The sequence below is a fragment of the Hipposideros armiger genome, unplaced genomic scaffold (genome assembly GCF_001890085.2).
Source record: "Hipposideros armiger isolate ML-2016 unplaced genomic scaffold, ASM189008v1 scaffold_212, whole genome shotgun sequence".
NCBI classification, from domain to species: domain Eukaryota; kingdom Metazoa; phylum Chordata; class Mammalia; order Chiroptera; family Hipposideridae; genus Hipposideros; species Hipposideros armiger.
Genome location: NW_017731562.1, coordinates 1,878,568 through 1,897,140, shown reverse-complemented (window position 1 = coordinate 1,897,140; position 18,573 = coordinate 1,878,568). Strand labels below are relative to the sequence as shown.

The following is an 18,573-nucleotide window of genomic DNA, read 5'->3' as shown; positions in this document are numbered from 1 at the left end:
AAGTATGCTTCCATTTCTGGAATTTATAAAGGGCAAAGCCACTAAATGGATAATTCTGCTCTTAAATTTCTTATAGTTTTCTATCCCAAATTATTTTATTAAAGTTAAAAGTTTCATATTTATGTAGATTATCAGAAGTATATACGTATGTGTATGTGTATATATATGTATACATACATACACTACATGTACATATCTATATATGTGTACATACACACATATATATGAACACACATACATAAAATCATACAGTTTTTAAACTCTTAGATTAAACCTAGTAATTTTATGAGGAATCACAATAATAATGACCCTGGAATATAAGCCTCTCTCTACTCCAATACCTTAGTAAACCTCTATTTATTTCCCTCACTAAATAGTCAGACTCTCCAGTAGGAACTCAACAAAAAGCAAAATTTTGTTAACTTTTCAGTAATGTTTATTGAACAAAGATATAAGATCCTCAAGCATAGTCTACGGGGTCAAACAAAAGAAAAGAAAATTCTTCTGAAATACCTATGAGCAGATCAGTTCAAAAATTAAAATACCATGATCTTAATGATTAATTCCATTGACTATATAATATATCTGACTAGATTCTCTGTTGGAAAAAAAAATTCAGCTATTTGTTAAAAAGAAGACTTAAAACACTCTAAGTTCTACACGGAGCATATATCTAAAATGAAATGGTGGCCATTCATTCATTCAGCAAGCTAATACTGAACACGCGCTCTGTACAAGGAACTGTGCTAGGCACTGTGGAGGGAAGAGCTAGGGTTCAAAAGATAAATAGAGGAAGAGAATTTCTGTAATTGTAAAGCACTCTCAGAAATGTAAAGGATTAATATGTGATTATTGTAGACAATGACTGTGTAGGGCATTAAGATTAGTTTGCGTTCAAAGGTTTACCAGCTAATGATGTATCATTACTAGTTTTAATTTTATGGTAAACTAAAATAAGTTTTTAGTAGAAAATATTGCAGAAACTCTTCAAAAGGATATTAAAAGTAAAATAGTTTTTCACCAATCAAGTATAAATAGAATATAAATCTATGTAGAGCGAGTCAGTAGTCTTTCTAATCCTAGTTAGTTGTGTGCTTTCTTTGTTTTGGCTTTAGGGCTAAATGAAAATAGACTATTTCTTATATTTCCCTTCTCTAGAAGGTAGTTTATTCTTTTAGCATTCCTATTTTAATATGTAAATAGATTAAAAATATCACATATGGTAAACATCCTTATGGTATATACAATAGTTACACACACACATGCACACACTCACACACATAACATTCCATCAGCTTCAAAATTTTGTGTTTTTGTTTTTCTTATTAGATCCACCTGGGCCACCTTCTTGTCCAGAGGTCAAAGACAAAACAAAGTCAAGCATCTCACTAGCATGGAAACCTCCAGCCAAAGATGGTGGCAGTCCAATCAAAGGATACATTGTAGAAATGCAAGAAGAAGGTACTACTGACTGGAAAAGTGTAAATGAACCAGACAAACTTCTAACTACTTGTGAATGTGTGGTACCGAATTTGAAAGAACTCAGGAAGTACAGATTCAGAGTGAAAGCTGTCAATGAAGCTGGTGAATCTGAACCAAGTGATACAACTGGAGAAATCCCTGCCACTGAGATTCAAGGTACTAGTCCTTATTCCATTTACGTATTCATGTTTATTCTTCTTGGTTATTTTTTTTCGTTTTCTTTTATGTATGCAACTTTTTTGATCTTATGAAATTAATTAATTTACTGAAGACATGTATGTCAATTATTTTTTTGAAAACGGTGAGCTGAATCCTGGTATATTATTCATGATATTACAGAGGCACCAGAAGTTTTCATTGACATTGGAGCACAAGACTGTCTGATATGTCAAGCGGGCTCACAGATTAGGATTCCAGCTGTCATCAAGGGACGCCCTACACCAAAATCATCTTGGGAATTTGATGGAAAGGCAAAGAAGGTGATGAAGGTAAGAAAATTATAATTCTCTCTCTCCCATTGAATCACTCTAAGGAATATTTACACTACAACTGACTATCTTCTTTTCTAACAGGATGGAGTTCATGATATACCTGAAGATGCACAGGTAAAAAAAAAAATTGAAATGATTCAGAACCTAGTTGACTTCAATGCTGCTATTATTTCATTTAGTGTATAATTACTGTTTTCTTTATGCAGCTGGAGACTGCTGAAAACTCATCAGTAATTATAATTCCGGAGTGTAAACGATCTCATTCAGGCAAATACAGCATCACTGCCAAGAATAAAGCAGGACAAAAAACTGCAAATTGCAGAGTTAAAGTCATGGGTAAGAAGGACTTTAAAAGTTACTATGGAGTAAGAACAAATTATTTGTAAAAAGCAGCATTGTTTATATTGTGATGTGCATCCAACAGATGTACCAGGGCCACCCAAAGATCTGAAAGTCAGTGACATCACAAGGGGTAGTTGCAGACTAACATGGAAGATGCCAGATGATGATGGAGGAGACAGGATCAAAGGCTATGTTATCGAGAAGAAGACTATTGATGGAAAAGCCTGGACTAAAGTCAATCCAAATTGTGGAAGCACCTCCTTTGTCGTTCCGGATCTCATCTCTGAACAGCAATATTTCTTCCGTGTGCGGGCAGAAAACCGTTTTGGCATTGGCGCCCCTGTGGAAACCATTCAGAGGACCACTGCCAGAGACCCAATATGTAAGTTTTTAAATCTATGATTAAAATGACATCTCAAACTTGAAAAATATATTGTGACAACACTTAATGCTTCCTTTCACTACTTTTAAAGATCCACCTGATCCCCCTATTAAACTCAAGATTGGCCTCATAACAAAGAACACGGTACACCTGTCATGGAAACCTCCAAGGAATGATGGGGGCTCCCCTGTCACCCACTATATTGTTGAGCGCCTTGCATGGGACTCTACTGGGACAAAGAAAGAAGCCTGGAAACAGTGCAACAAGCGTGACGTGGAAGAACTGGAATTTACCGTTGAGGACCTCACAGAGGGTGGGGAATATGAATTCAGAGTCAAAGCTGTCAATGCTGCAGGAGTCAGCAAACCTTCGGCCACTGTAGGCCCTGTGATTGTCAAAGATCAGACCTGTAAGTACCAGCATATTAACAGAGCCTCCTCTTTGTGAATACCTTTCTAGGTATTTAATAATAGCCCAAAATAAAAAGAGAGATGCCCGTAATTGGGAAGCACCACGGGTTGAGTGTGGAGACAGGCTCAATCACTCATTCCCTCAAGTTCATAGAATTATCATATTTCCTTACATATTACCTTTCCCTTAATTAAAGATGATGTTTGGAATTTCCTTCCTGTAAGTTTTCTCCATGGCAGGCTGTTTTACTTATCAGAAATCAGAGCACTTCCTCGGCATACTCCTCAAAAGGGGCACCAAGTAACCAGTTATTTGCACAGCACCTGCCAGACCCATTTATCTTCACAATCAAGTTTCTTCTTCTCTGTTTGAGAAAAAGATCTATCCATTTCATGGATAAAAATATATGCACAAAAATGGTAATAATTCTTTCTCTAATTATTGTCACCATCACTACTGCTGTGTATGTCTTCGATTCTCTTTTCTAAATTTAGGAGGGCTATAGTCACAACCCTCTTTGCACAGTCTTACACTAAATTCAAGGAAAATGAAAATTTGCTTTGCCTCTACTAGCAGTTATGCTTCTTCTAAGGGGAATTCATCTCAGAATGAACATAGTAGGTCCCCTCAAAACTCTGCATAAATACTAAAGGGAATACCTTGGAAGAACTCCCAAACCTAGGCTACTATAATTTTCACTTCTCTCTTTCCTTTTTCAATATCTACATGCATAATGATGCCAGGTAAGAGAGCGTCAATAGCCAATACATAGCCACATGTAGGTAAGGATGATGACCACATGTACCTGTTCTCCAAATGGATGTAAGTTAGTTGAAGACAGAACTGTTGTTTATATTGTGCCAGGCTACAAAGCCTACCTATAGTAGATCCAAATAGCTTTATAGTCACTGTGAATTCTACTTTCTAGCCTTCAGTGTTTAAGTTCCTAATGACAACTTATTTTAATAATCTAGGCCCACCGTCAATTGATCTAAAGGAATTCATGGAGGTTGAAGAAGGAACTGATGTTAACATCGTGGCCAAAATTAAAGGTGTGCCATTCCCAACGCTAACCTGGTTTAAAGCTCCTCCAAAGAAGCCTGATAATAAAGAACCTGTTCTCTACGACACTCATGTCAACAAACTGGTGGTGGATGATACTTGCACCTTACTTATTCCACAGTCTCGCAGGAGTGACACTGCCTTATATACCATCACAGCTGTGAATAATCTGGGAACAGCATCAAAGGAGATGAGATTGAATGTCCTTGGTAAAGACTGCATGCTTTATTAAAACTATGTGTTTTCCTGCTCATGAATATAATATTTGGCTTTAAAAATACTTCTACTGATAAAGTTTTCCCCTTTTTAAACCATTTTAGGTCGCCCTGGCCCTCCAGTAGGACCAATAAAGTTTGAATCTATTTCAGCAGACCAAATGACATTATCTTGGCTTCCACCTAAAGATGATGGTGGGTCTAAGATTACAAACTATGTAATTGAGAAAAGAGAAGCTAACAGGAAGACATGGGTGCGTGTCTCCAGTGAACCTAAAGAGTGCACATATACAATTCCCAAATTGCTTGAAGGCCATGAATATGTATTCCGAATCATGGCGCAGAATAAATATGGCATTGGGGAGCCTCTTGACAGTGAACCTGAAACAGCAAGAAACCTCTTCTGTGAGTAGGACATGTTTCATGTACAAAGTCAGTCTTATTTGTGTTTTTCACAATTTCTAATCAATGTGATTTTTTTCACAGCTGTCCCTGGAGCACCAGACAAACCAACAGTTAGCAGTGTGACTCGTAACTCCATGACTGTCAACTGGGAAGAGCCAGAATATGATGGAGGCTCTCCTGTGACAGGATACTGGCTAGAAATGAAAGACACCACTTCAAAGAGATGGAAGAGAGTTAACCGAGATCCTATCAAAGCCATGACTTTGGGGGTTTCTTATAAAGTGACTGGTCTTATTGAAGGTTCTGATTATCAATTCCGTGTATACGCGATTAACGCTGCTGGTGTGGGTCCAGCAAGTGTGCCATCAGATCCAGTGACTGCTAGAGATCCAGTTGGTAAGCCTTGAAACCATTCCCTTTTTTTTTTTTCCAAAGTGCCATGGAAAAATCAAGAATACTAATGCATACTGGTTCTTTCTAGCCCCTCCTGGTCCTCCATTTCCCCAAGTCACAGACTGGACTAAATCATCTGCAGATTTGGAGTGGTCTCCCCCACTAAAAGATGGTGGATCCAAAGTAACTGGATACATTGTTGAATTTAAAGAAGAAGGAAAAGAAGAATGGGAAAAGGTAAATAACACTTGGCATTATGGATATATACTATAAATAAACTAAAAATGTAGTGGTTATTGTCAGTCCCATTAACTTCTATCTGTATTTTTTGGGTTAAGAAATCAGAAAAATAACATAATTATAACTGATAATCCAAACATCTGTTATGTCAAAAACCTAATCAAAAGTTAAGTCATGTTATTGTTAACTTATCTTTTGGCTATATCTTGAAAAGGTGAAATAATTGAGCAGTACAGTTTTTTAATCATTTCACAGCCATTTTAAAACATAATTCCTGGCAAGATATTCTATCAGTGTTTACCTGTAATATCTGATTCCTGAAACCTAAACTAGCAACAATTTTCCCAAAGTCAGTCCCAAAGACAAATAAGTTGTTGGTTATGCTTTAGAAAGCTATTAAAACAAGAACTATTTTAATTATAAAATGCTTGTGATTTTTTTCCCTAGGGTAAAGATAAAGAAGTGAGAGGAACAAAACTTGTTCTGACAGGATTAAAAGAAGGAGCATTCTACAGATTTAGAGTTAGAGCAGTCAATATTGCTGGCATTGGAGAACCTGGAGAAACCACAGATGCCATTGAAATGAAAGACAGAATTGGTAATTAATAGTTCTATTGTTTTTATATATATTTACAATTTTTTTTACATTTTACATTTTATATATATTTACATTTACAGTTTACATATATTTACATTGGAAATGAAAATCACATTTGTAATTTTGAATTGTTTTCCAGTATCACCTGACCTTCAGCTAGATGCCAGTGTCAGAGACAGAATTGTGGTCCATGCTGGAGGGGTTATCCGGATTATCGCCTATGTGTCTGGAAAGCCTCCTCCAACTATCACGTGGAGCATGAATGAAAGAGCATTACCTCAAGAAGCCGCCATTGAGACCACAGCCATTAGCTCATCCATGGTTATCAAGAATTGCCAGAGGAGCCACCAAGGCATCTATTCTCTTCATGCCAAAAATGCAGGGGGAGAAAGGAAGAAGACAATTATCGTTGATGTATTAGGTAAATACTTTCAATTTGTCCATGCAACTTAAAAGTAACATTTTTATTTCATCTACATCAAAGCTATGTTATAATAAAACTATGTTACAAATAATTTGGAAAGTAAGAAAAATCACCCACAATCCCATTGACCACTATTAGCATTTTTCAAAGATTTCCTCCTTGCTTAAAACTTTATCCTATGCATATTTTATACAGCTGTACTCTGACTATAAAGTTGTGTGTGTTGCCTTTTTATATAGCATGCCACCATAATCATTTCATATGCTATTCTATAGTTTTCATAAAAGCAAATTTCCTACAAATGTACATGAATGTTTCACAGTTTGCTAAGGTTGACTGTTTTCACATCATGGGATTATATCTTTATTTGCTAGTTATCATAATACTGCAAAAATCCCTTCAAAGGGTTTCAGTATTCTAATTGAAGAGAAGTATCATATTTGGTTATCAACATTGCATTTCTAATCACTGACTATAGAGTTGAACTTTACAAAGCTTTTTCATGCCTCTCGCTGGCTGCTTTATTCTAGTGATTTGCTCAGAAAATGGAGCCCTATCACTCATACCTCCCTCTCAGCATGTCTCTAGGCACAACCATACTCCAAGCAGCCATTTTCTATGTGAAAAGCACCGATTCTCTATTAAACATAATTAATGTGATAAAAACATGTTATGGCTTCATTAATGAAAATGGCATAAGCAAAAATATCTCATTGAGCAATAATTCTACAAGATTTTTGGTTAGTTTCAAGCTCCTAAACACCCTTTTACCCAATGGCTATTATTTTAATTTGACAACTAGTAATACACTTCCAGGTTAAATCTCAACCCTCTCAAAGGTCATTCTGAAATTTGGGACCTCCTGTGCTACTCATTGATTCACTGGTCACCCAGGAAAAAACTCATTCTCCCTTTCCTCTCTGGAGAGTAAATCGAACACAAAAGTAGCTGTGCCACTCCTCGCCCTCTCCTGTCTCCCTCCGAGTGTTCTCCTCCCAGCAGCTCCCTCCTATCTGACTCAAAAATTACTAAAAAATGTAATTACTGTTCCTTCAGCTTCTACTAAACCAGTAACTGTTGCAAACCTGCAAACCTACTTCACTGAAAAATATGATTGAAAATAGATACCAAGGGGAGGATACCAATTAATAGACCCAAAATCTTATTTTCTTCCTAACAATATTTGTATCTCCTTTTTAAAAACAAAGGGTAACAAATATTAAGCCCTATAGTTCACTGACAACAAACAACTAGAAATTTTTTCCTCTTATTTACAGATGTGCCAGGTCCTGTTGGAATACCATTCCTAGCTGACAACCTAACCAATGACTCCTGCAAACTGACATGGTTTTCTCCAGAAGACGATGGAGGCTCTCCAATCACCAATTATGTCATTCAAAAGCGGGAAGCTGATCGCAAAGCATGGACCCCAGTGACATATACAGTTACCCGACAAAACGCTACCGTCCAGGGTCTCATTCAAGGAAAAGCCTACTTCTTCCGAATTGCCGCTGAAAATAGCATTGGCATAGGCCCGTTCACTGAGACAACAAAGGAACTTGTCATCAGAGATCCAATGAGTAAGTACAATCTAAAGTAATTTCATCCTTAATTACTTCTTCACTCAATTAATAAAAAAAAACCTGTGGTGACAAAATATAAATGACAAACATTTCATTCATTTGACAAGCATTCATTTGACAAAAGTACTCAGTATCTGATGTTGGCAGTATTTGAATGTGGTTGTGAAAGAGATAATGGGAATATATCTGATTCTTCAAATTTACACTGATTTTTTTTTAAATCTCCCACTTAATGACATAAATATGAGTGTTTTCTAACTCTAAAACTACCAACTCTGGAGAACTTTCCTAAATCATTTGTCCTCGGTGAACCTCTATTTCCTCATCTATTAGAGGAAATTAGACTTTATTGGGTCCTTTTTAGCTCTAATAGTTCTATGATGAGATCTCTTTTGTTACTTTTCAGAGCACATAATTTAATATTTAAATGCAATCCACGAAAAGTATTTCTTCCTCCATTCTACTTCATTTTTAACATGACCGTTTTTTCATAATCATCCCATACTTGTACCTGCAGCTGTACCAGAGCGTCCCGAAGACCTAGAAGTCAAGGAGGTTACTAAAGATTCTGTTACTTTGACTTGGAATCCTCCGAAGTATGATGGTGGATCAGAAATTATTAACTATGTCCTAGAAAGTCGTCTCATTGGAACTGAGAAGTTCCACAAAGTTACAAAGGACAACTTGCTTAGCAGAAAATACACTGTTAAAGGCTTAAAGGAAGGTGATACCTATGAGTACCGTGTCAGTGCTGTCAATATTGTTGGACAAGGCAAGCCATCATTTTGCACCAAGCCAATCACTTGCAAGGATGAGCTGGGTATGTGTCTAATGCAGATTATGCTTTGAAAACTTGTTAATTTATAGATTTATTCTAAAACCTCAGTAAAACTGACTTGCCTTTATAATTATAAATTTTAGCTCCTCCAACACTAGACCTTGACTTCAGAGATAAGCTCACGATTCGAGTTGGTGAAGCTTTTGCCCTCACTGGCCATTACTCAGGCAAACCAAAGCCTAAAGTTTCCTGGTTCAAAGATGAAGCTGATGTGCTAGAAGATGATCGCACTCATATAAAGACCACTCCAACAACACTGTGTCTAGAGAAGATCAAGGCCAAACGTTCAGACTCTGGCAAATACTGTGTGGTTGTGGAGAATAGCACAGGCTCTAGGAAAGGTTTCTGTCAAGTTAATGTTGTTGGTAAGTAGTATTTATTAAGAAGAATAGATGCCCTATTCTTTCCAAAGTACAAGTGGGAATAATATTTTGTGCTGTGATTTATTTATTTTATTTATGTATTTATTTATTTATTTTCCTTCAGACCGTCCTGGACCACCAGTGGGACCGGTTAAGTTTGACGAGGTGACCAAAGAGCACATGGTTATCTCTTGGAAGCCACCTTTAGATGATGGAGGCAGTGACATTACCAATTATATTATTGAGAAGAAGGAGGTGGGCAAAGATGTTTGGATGCCTGTGACATCTGCAAGTGCTAAGACAACATGCAAAGTTTCTAAACTGCTTGAAGGAAAAGATTATATTTTCCGGATATATGCTGAAAATCTGTATGGAATAAGTGATCCTCTGGTGTCTGATTCAATGAAAGCCAAAGATCGTTTCAGTATGCATTATCTTTCATTTTAGTTATTCAATATTTGATGCTGTTAACAGAAAAAAAATTAAATTTCTAACACATTTTGATAATGTTTATTATAGAGGTTCCTGATGCACCTGACCAGCCAACTGTTACAGAAGTTACCAAAGACTCTGCATTAGTAACCTGGAACAAGCCAAATGATGGAGGAAAACCCATCACAAACTATATCCTGGAAAAGAGGGAGACTATGTCTAAACGATGGGCTAGAGTTACCAAAGAGCCGATCCATCCATATACTAAATTTAGGGTTCCTGATCTTCTAGAAGGGTGTCAATATGAATTCCGAGTTTCTGCAGAAAATGAAATTGGTATTGGAGATCCAAGCCCACCGTCCAAACCAGTCTTTGCTAAAGATCCAATAGGTATGGCATTAAAGCATTCATTCTGTTTTCATATTATCCAACTTTGTTTTCAAGTATATTTTAACTACTGTTTCTTTTTTCCTTTTATTATGTAGCTAAACCAAGTCCACCTGTTAATCCTGAAGCAATAGATACAACATGTAATTCAGTTGACCTAACTTGGCAGCCACCACGTCATGATGGTGGGAGCAAGATTCTGGGTTATATTGTTGAGTACCAGAAAGTTGGAGATGAAGAGTGGAGAAGAGCCAATCACACTCCTGAGTCATGTCCTGAAACTAAATATAAAGTCACTGGTCTTCGGGATGGTCAATCCTATAAGTTCAGAGTAATAGCAGTCAATGAAGCTGGTGAATCAGACCCAGCTCATGTTCCCGAGCCAGTGCTAGTAAAAGACAGACTTGGTGAGTAAAATGTTCTTAGCTGCATTTGCAAGGAAGCTAGGTGTCTCACTGTATATGCTTATTTGTAAAATACATTAGCAAATCAAATCTGAAAGTACTCTTCTTTTTATTCTAGAACCCCCTGAGTTGATTCTTGATGCCAACATGGTCAGAGAACAACACATAAAGGTTGGTGATACTTTGAGACTTAGTGCCATCATCAAAGGAGTGCCATTCCCAAAAGTAACTTGGAAAAAAGAAGACAGAGAGGCTCCAACTAAAGCAAGAATTGATGTTACTCCGGTTGGTAGCAAGCTTGAAATTCGTAATGCTGCCCATGAAGATGGTGGAATTTATTCCTTAACAGTGGAGAATCCAGCTGGTTCAAAAACTGTCTCAGTAAAAGTACTTGTATTGGGTAAGAATTTTAATATGTTTTTAATGTCATAACAAATGAAAAGTACATTGTGATAAATATTGAGCTTTTCTCTGCATTAGTTACTTATATAACTGCATTATTTAATACTTTTCAGATAAGCCTGGGCCACCTCGAGACCTGGAAGTCAGTGAAATTAGGAAAGATTCTTGTTACCTTACTTGGAAGGAACCACTGGACGATGGTGGTTCTGTTGTTACAAATTACGTGGTTGAGAGAAGAGATGTTGCCAGTGCCCAGTGGTCACCTATTTCAACTACATCAAAGAAAAAGAGTCACTGGGCTAAACATCTCAATGAAGGCAATCAGTATCTCTTCCGAGTAGCTGCTGAGAACCAGTATGGACGTGGTCCTTTTGTTGAAACACCTAAACCCATTAAGGCTCTAGATCCTCTACGTAAGTTGCTTTCTCTGGATACAAAAGTATTGTTTGACTGCAGTTGAGAATATTATTTATTCATCATAATGTCTTCTTTTGAAAAGATCCCCCAGGGCCACCCAAGGACCTACACCATGTTGATGTTGACAAGACTGAAGTCTCCCTTGTTTGGAATAAGCCGGATCGTGATGGCGGCTCTCCAATCACTGGATATTTGGTGGAATATCAAGAAGAAGGCACCCAAGACTGGATTAAGTTCAAGACTGTGACAGAGTTAGAATGTGTTGTTACTGGACTACAACAAGGAAAGACCTATATATTCCGTGTAAAAGCTGAAAATATTGTGGGTCTTGGCCTCCCTGACACAACTATCCCAATAGAATGTCAGGAAAAACTAGGTAATTTTTGAATTGGCTTTATTATTTTATTTCTTTTTTAAATTATTTATATTGTAAAAAAAATCTAATTTCCTCATGCTTACCTTTTAGTGCCTCCGTCTGTGGAGCTGGATGTGAAACTAATTGAAGGCCTTGTGGTAAAAGCTGGAACTTCAGTCAGATTCCCTGCCATTATAAGAGGTGTACCTGTCCCCACTGCAAAGTGGACAACCGATGGGAGCGAGATTAACACAGATGAACACTACACAGTTGAAACTGACAGCTTCTCATCAGTACTTACTATTAAGAATTGCTTAAGGAAAGACACTGGGGAATATCAAATCACAGTTTCCAATGCAGCTGGCAGCAAAACAGTAGCTGTACATCTTACTGTTCTTGATGTTCCTGGTCCACCAACAGGTCCTATTGATATTCTGGATGTCACCCCTGAATATATGACTATCTCATGGAAGCCACCAAAGGATGATGGAGGAAGCCCCGTGATAAATTACATTGTTGAGAAACAAGATACAAGGAAAGCTACATGGGGTGTTGTCTCTTCAGGAAGCAGTAAGACAAAGCTAAAAGTCCCACACCTGCAAAAGGGCTGTGAATATGTTTTCCGAGTTAGAGCAGAGAATAAAATGGGTGTTGGTCCTCCTCTTGACTCCATACCTACTGTTGCTAAACATAAATTTAATCCTCCATCTCCTCCTGGTAAACCAGTGGTTACTGACATTACTGAAAATTCTGCATTAGTGTCCTGGACTCTGCCAAAATCTGATGGTGGAAGTCCTATAACTGGTTACTATGTGGAACGTCGAGAAATAACTGGCAAATGGGTGAGGGTCAACAAAACACCTATATCTGACCTGAAATTTAGAGTGACTGGACTCTATGAAGGAAACACATATGAGTTTAGAGTTTTTGCTGAAAATCTTGCAGGACTAAGCAATCCATCTCCAAGTTCTGACCCAATAAAAGCTTGCCGGCCCATCAAACCACCTGGACCACCTATTAACCCTAAACTGAAAGACAAGAGCAAAGAAACAGCTGACTTGGTGTGGACAAAGCCCCTCAGTGATGGCGGTAGCCCCATTATAGGCTATGTAGTGGAGTGTCAGAAACCTGGTACAGCCCAGTGGAACAGGATTAATAAAGATGAACTCATTAGGCAATGTGCCTTTAGGGTACCTGGACTAATTGAAGGAAATGAGTACAGATTCCGTATTAAAGCAGCTAATATTGTGGGAGAGGGAGAGCCAAGAGAACTAGCAGAATCTGTGATTGCAAAAGACATCCTTCATCCTCCAGAAATAGAACTTGATGTTACTTGCCGTGATGTTGTTACTGTTAGAGTGGGCCAAACTATTCGCATTCTTGCTCGAGTCAAAGGCAGACCTGAACCGGACATAACCTGGTCCAAGGAAGGCAAAGTATTGGTCCAAGAAAAGCGGGTTGACCTACTTCAAGATCTACCTCGCGTTGAGTTACAAATTAAAGAAGCTGTTAGAGCTGATCATGGCAAGTATATCATCTCAGCTAAGAACAGCTGTGGACATGCCCAAGGTTCCGCCATCGTTAATGTCCTTGACAGGCCTGGGCCTTGCCAGAATTTAAAGGTTACCAATGTAACCAAAGAGAACTGTACAATTTCTTGGGAAAACCCACTAGATAATGGTGGCTCAGAAATAACAAATTTTATAGTGGAATATCGCAAACCAAACCAGAAAAGCTGGTCAATTGTTGCTTCAGATGTTACTCGGCGGTTAATCAAGGCCAACCTTTTAGCCAACGATGAATACTATTTCCGAGTTTGTGCAGAGAATAAAGTAGGTGTTGGGCCAACCATTGAAACAAAAACTCCAATTCTGGCTATCAACCCTATTGATAGGCCAGGTGAGCCTGAAAACCTTCATATTGCTGATAAAGGAAAGACATTTGTCTACCTAAAGTGGCGGCGGCCTGATTATGATGGTGGCAGTCCAAATCTATCATATCATGTTGAGAGGAGGCTGAAGGGCTCTACTGACTGGGAAAGAGTACATAAAGGAAGCATTAAAGAAACCCACTACATGGTCGACAGATGTGTTGAAAACCAGATTTATGAGTTCAGAGTACAAACAAAGAATGAAGGTGGGGAAAGTGACTGGGTAAAGACCGGGGAAGTTGTTGTGAAGGAAGATTTACAGAAACCAGTACTTGACCTGAAATTAAGTGGTGTGCTAACTGTCAAAGCAGGGGAGACCATTAGACTTGAAGCAGGTGTTAGAGGCAAACCATTTCCAGAAGTTTCATGGACCAAGGACAAAGATGCTACAGACTTAGCAAGATCACCAAGGCTCAAGATTGATACCAGTGCTGAGTCATCTAAATTTATTCTTACTAAAGCAAAGCGAAGCGATGGTGGTAAATATGTAATTACAGCGACTAACACAGCTGGCAGTTTTGTGGCCTATGCCACTGTCAATGTTTTAGATAAGCCTGGTCCTGTAAGAAATCTTAAAATTTCAGACGTGTCCAGTGATAGGTGTACTATTCGCTGGGATCCACCAGAAGATGATGGTGGCTGTGAAATCCAAAATTATATTCTAGAAAAATGTGAGAGCAAGCGAATGGTTTGGTCTACCTATTCATCTGCAGTCTTAACACCCAGTGCTACAGTAACACGTCTCATAGAAGGAAATGAATATATTTTCAGAGTCCGTGCAGAAAATAAAATAGGCACAGGGCCTCCAACAGAAAGTAAACCAGTCATTGCAAAAACCAAATATGATAGACCTGGTCGCCCTGATCCCCCAGACGTCACTAAAGTAAGCAAAGAAGAGATGACTGTGGTTTGGACTCCACCTGAATATGATGGTGGAAAGTCCATCACTGGATACTTTTTGGAGAAGAAGGAAAAACACGCAACACGATGGGTCCCTGTTAACAAGAGTGCAATCCCTGAGAGACGCTTGAAAGTACAGAATCTCTTCCCAGGACATGAATATCAGTTCCGTGTCAAGGCAGAAAATGAAATTGGAATTGGAGAACCATCTTTGCCATCAAGACCAGTGGTGGCAAAAGATCCCATAGGTATGATGTTGTTGCTTTTTCTGATATTACACCAACTCTTAATCTCAAGCACAGGGTTGTTAGACAAATAAATTAATAACATCAAAACTTTATTTTATCCAGTATTTTTCCAGGTAGATCTTTTACCAAATCACCTAAAATGTAGAAACAATAATAGATTCTAATTTTATGAAAGAAAATAAGGACTCAGTAATTGAGAAATGGAACACCCTCTCTTTGATTGAGAATGGACTGTATAAAATTACACATTAAATTAAAGTATCACTAGTAGTCGTTAGCCATGTTTGAATTTATTCTTACATGATTTATTTTCAGAACCACCTGGTCCACCAACCAATCTCAAAGTGGTTGATACAACCAAAAATTCCATAACTCTTGGATGGGGAAAACCAGTGTATGATGGTGGCGCACCAATAATTGGATATGTTGTGGAAATGAGACCCAAAAAAGAAGATATGTCACCCGATGAAGGCTGGAAAAGGTGCAATACTGCAGCACAACTTGTTCGCATGGAATTCACTGTCACCAGCTTGGACGAAAACCAGGAATATGAGTTCAGAGTGTGTGCCCAAAACCAGGTTGGTATTGGGCGCCCTGCAGAACTAAAGGATGCTGTTAAACCTAAAGAAATTCTAGGTGAGGCCCTAGTTTATCACTTCATTTATTCATACTTCACTTCTTATATGATTTCCCCACATTCTGAAAAGTCAGCTCATGGTTTTCATGTCATCTGCAGAACCTCCGGAGATTGATTTGGATGCCAGCATGAGAAAACTGGTCACAGTGAGAGCAGGGTGCCCTATTCGACTATTTGCCATCGTGAGAGGGCGACCAGCCCCTAAAGTCACTTGGCGAAAAGTGGGGATTGATAATGTGGTCAGAAAAGGACAAGTCGATCTGGTTGACACTATGGCCTTCCTTGTCATCCCCAATTCTACTCGTGATGACTCAGGAAAATATTCCTTGACGCTTGTGAACCCAGCTGGAGAAAAGGCCGTGTTTGTGAATGTCAGAGTATTAGGTGGGTTGCTAACAAGCTTCCACCCCTTCAAAAATGCATTCGTTAATAAGGAGGCTGAGGAGACACGTATATCTGATTTTGTGGTTCTTTACAGATACTCCTGGACCTGTGTCTGATTTAAAAGTTTCAGATGTCACGAAAACATCATGCCACATTTCCTGGGCCCCTCCTGAGAATGATGGTGGGAGCCAAGTAACACATTATATTGTGGAGAAACGGGAGGCAGACAGAAAGACTTGGTCAACAGTTACCCCAGAATCTAAGAAAACAAGCTTCCATGTCACAAACCTTGTCCCTGGGAATGAGTACTACTTCAGAGTAACTGCTGTCAATGAGTATGGCCCTGGTGTCCCAACAGATGTCCCCAAACCAGTGCTTGCATCAGATCCTCTAAGTAAGCAATATCCTTCCTTTCTTCCTCCTTTTATCTCATCCCCTATTTTAGCAAGGTCAAGGTACCAAAACATTTTAATCCATTACTGAAAGGGCTTTAATTTGTAGAAGCCCAAACAGTAAAAATAAGTATCTAACTCACTCCTTAAAGACTTTTTGATCTTCCTCACCTTGTACTTCTTACTTTCGACATATCGAATGACAGTTTCCATGTACTTTGAAACAAGAGGCATAACACTTAAGTCTATTAACAAATGGTTGTGATTAGGTTACCTGGACAGTTTTCTAAATCATGTTTTTCTTTTAGGTGAGCCGGATCCCCCAAGGAAACTAGAAGTTACTGAAATGACAAAGAACAGCGCTACATTAGCCTGGTTACCTCCCCTGCGCGATGGAGGTGCTAAAATCAATGGCTACATCATTAGTTACCGAGAGGAAGAGAAGCCTGCAGATAGCTGGACAGAGTACTCAGTGGTAAAAGATCTCAGCCTTGTTGTCACTGGCCTAAAGGAAGGAAAGAAATACAAATTTAGAGTCGTGGCCAGAAATGCTGTGGGAGTCAGTTTGCCAAGAGAAACGGAGGGAGTGTATGAAGCCAAAGAACAGCTGTGTAAGTCGTTTTTATCGTGTGATCAAGTTTATTAGAATTTCCTTTTGACATGTAGACATTTCTCCCTGAGGAAACTAGTTCCAGAAATACTTGAAAAAATAGTACAGTGATTTTGAAACATTTGGGCCCACAATACACAGTAACTAAACTTTCCCTCATGACAGAGCACACATATATAAAACAAAACACACCTACATATGTATAACTACAAAAAGTTTCCCGAAGCAACACCTACCTTTATTCTGTATGCCAGACTCATATTTTTCTATTCGATTCAATCTCATGTAAAATATATATGTGTGTGTGTGTATATATATATATATATATATATATATATATATATATATATATAATGCAAGCATTAATTTGAATCCACCGATGGGTTGCAACCCACAATTTGGAAAACGCTAGTGTAGTTCCCCACCAAAGGAAATTGAACCTCCCCACTAAATTAACATATTTTCATTTTCCCTTTAGTGCCACCAAAGGTTCTTATGCCAGAGCAAATTACGATTAAAGCTGGGAAGAAACTCCGAATCGAAGNTAATCAGCATTGAACAACCAGAGATGAGATTTTAATGAAAATGTTCTTTTATTATTTATCCTCAGATCCTCCTGGCCCACCAGCTTTTCCTAAAGAAATTAACATATTTTCATTTTCCCTTTAGTGCCACCAAAGGTTCTTATGCCAGAGCAAATTACGATTAAAGCTGGGAAGAAACTCCGAATCGAAGCCCATGTGTATGGAAAGCCTCACCCAATCTGTAAATGGAAAAAAGGAGAAGATGAAGTTGTTACCTCCAGCCACCTGGCAGTACATAAATCAGATAATTCTTCCATTTTGATCATAAAAGATGTTACTAGGAAAGACAGTGGTTACTATAGCCTCACTGCAGAAAACAGTTCTGGGATAGACACTCAGAAAATCAAAGTTATCGTCATGGGTAGGTTCCATGTTGGACAAATGGTCATCTAAATATGAAGATCAGAAACATTTTTTCCTATCAAATCCGTTCTTATATTTCTTTCTTCTTGGTTCATGCAGATGCTCCTGGGCCCCCTCAGCCTCCGTTTGACATTTCTGACATAGACGCCGATGCTTGCTCTCTGTCATGGCACATCCCTCTGGAGGATGGAGGCAGTAACATCACCAATTACATAGTGGAGAAGTGCGATGTAAGCCGAGGTGATTGGGTGATAGCTCTAGCTTCAGTGACAAAAACTTCCTGTAGAGTCGGAAAACTGATCCCAGGCCAGGAGTACATCTTCCGGGTCCGTGCTGAAAATCGATTTGGGATTTCAGAGCCTCTCACATCTCCAAAGATGCTTGCTAAGTTCCCATTTGGTATGTTTCTTCCAGGGAGAAAGAAGAAATTATGTTTTCTTTCTAATCTATTACTTAAGGTAGAAGCTGACATTTGCCTTGTCTTCATCTCCAGATGTTCCCAGTGAACCGAAGAATGCACGAGTCACTAAAGTCAACAAAGACTGCATATTTGTGGCCTGGGACAGACCAGACAGTGATGGAGGGAGCCCCATTACTGGTTACCTGATTGAACGCAAAGAAAGAAACAGTTTGCTCTGGGTTAAAGCTAATGATACTTCTGTCCGGTCAACTGAATATCCTTGCGCTGGCCTTGTAGAAGGTCTTGAGTATTCGTTCAGAATCTATGCCCTAAACAAAGCTGGATCCAGCCCACCCAGCAAACCAACAGAATATGTAACTGCAAGAATGCCAGTTGGTGAGTTTTTTCTTGTTTTGTTGTTGTTGTTTGTATTGGGGGACATACTTAAGTCCTGGAATCCCTGAAGATTACTACTACTGCCATTCAGGAATATGTTCTGG

At 38.6% G+C, this 18,573-nt stretch overlaps 1 protein-coding gene across 1 annotated transcript in view; it reads left to right on the top strand.

Moving 5' to 3' along the window:
- TTN (titin) overlaps positions 1 to 18,573 on the top strand; it is a 271,989-nt gene that overhangs the window by 195,120 nt on the left and 58,296 nt on the right. Inside the window, exons 234-262 of the mRNA XM_019654015.1 lie at positions 1,330 to 1,638; positions 1,822 to 1,970; positions 2,055 to 2,087; positions 2,180 to 2,309; positions 2,398 to 2,697; positions 2,789 to 3,106; positions 4,083 to 4,379; positions 4,491 to 4,790; positions 4,872 to 5,186; positions 5,272 to 5,420; positions 5,871 to 6,021; positions 6,161 to 6,442; positions 7,723 to 8,025; positions 8,546 to 8,848; positions 8,950 to 9,231; positions 9,353 to 9,652; positions 9,748 to 10,050; positions 10,146 to 10,454; positions 10,570 to 10,851; positions 10,967 to 11,266; positions 11,353 to 11,646; positions 11,737 to 14,703; positions 15,019 to 15,339; positions 15,440 to 15,724; positions 15,819 to 16,118; positions 16,425 to 16,727; positions 17,396 to 17,671; positions 17,773 to 18,072; positions 18,167 to 18,469. Of these exons, the coding sequence (XP_019509560.1) occupies positions 1,330 to 1,638; positions 1,822 to 1,970; positions 2,055 to 2,087; positions 2,180 to 2,309; positions 2,398 to 2,697; positions 2,789 to 3,106; positions 4,083 to 4,379; positions 4,491 to 4,790; positions 4,872 to 5,186; positions 5,272 to 5,420; positions 5,871 to 6,021; positions 6,161 to 6,442; positions 7,723 to 8,025; positions 8,546 to 8,848; positions 8,950 to 9,231; positions 9,353 to 9,652; positions 9,748 to 10,050; positions 10,146 to 10,454; positions 10,570 to 10,851; positions 10,967 to 11,266; positions 11,353 to 11,646; positions 11,737 to 14,703; positions 15,019 to 15,339; positions 15,440 to 15,724; positions 15,819 to 16,118; positions 16,425 to 16,727; positions 17,396 to 17,671; positions 17,773 to 18,072; positions 18,167 to 18,469 (10,464 nt within the window). The remainder of the gene's footprint in view (positions 1 to 1,329; positions 1,639 to 1,821; positions 1,971 to 2,054; positions 2,088 to 2,179; positions 2,310 to 2,397; positions 2,698 to 2,788; positions 3,107 to 4,082; positions 4,380 to 4,490; positions 4,791 to 4,871; positions 5,187 to 5,271; positions 5,421 to 5,870; positions 6,022 to 6,160; positions 6,443 to 7,722; positions 8,026 to 8,545; positions 8,849 to 8,949; positions 9,232 to 9,352; positions 9,653 to 9,747; positions 10,051 to 10,145; positions 10,455 to 10,569; positions 10,852 to 10,966; positions 11,267 to 11,352; positions 11,647 to 11,736; positions 14,704 to 15,018; positions 15,340 to 15,439; positions 15,725 to 15,818; positions 16,119 to 16,424; positions 16,728 to 17,395; positions 17,672 to 17,772; positions 18,073 to 18,166; positions 18,470 to 18,573) is intronic.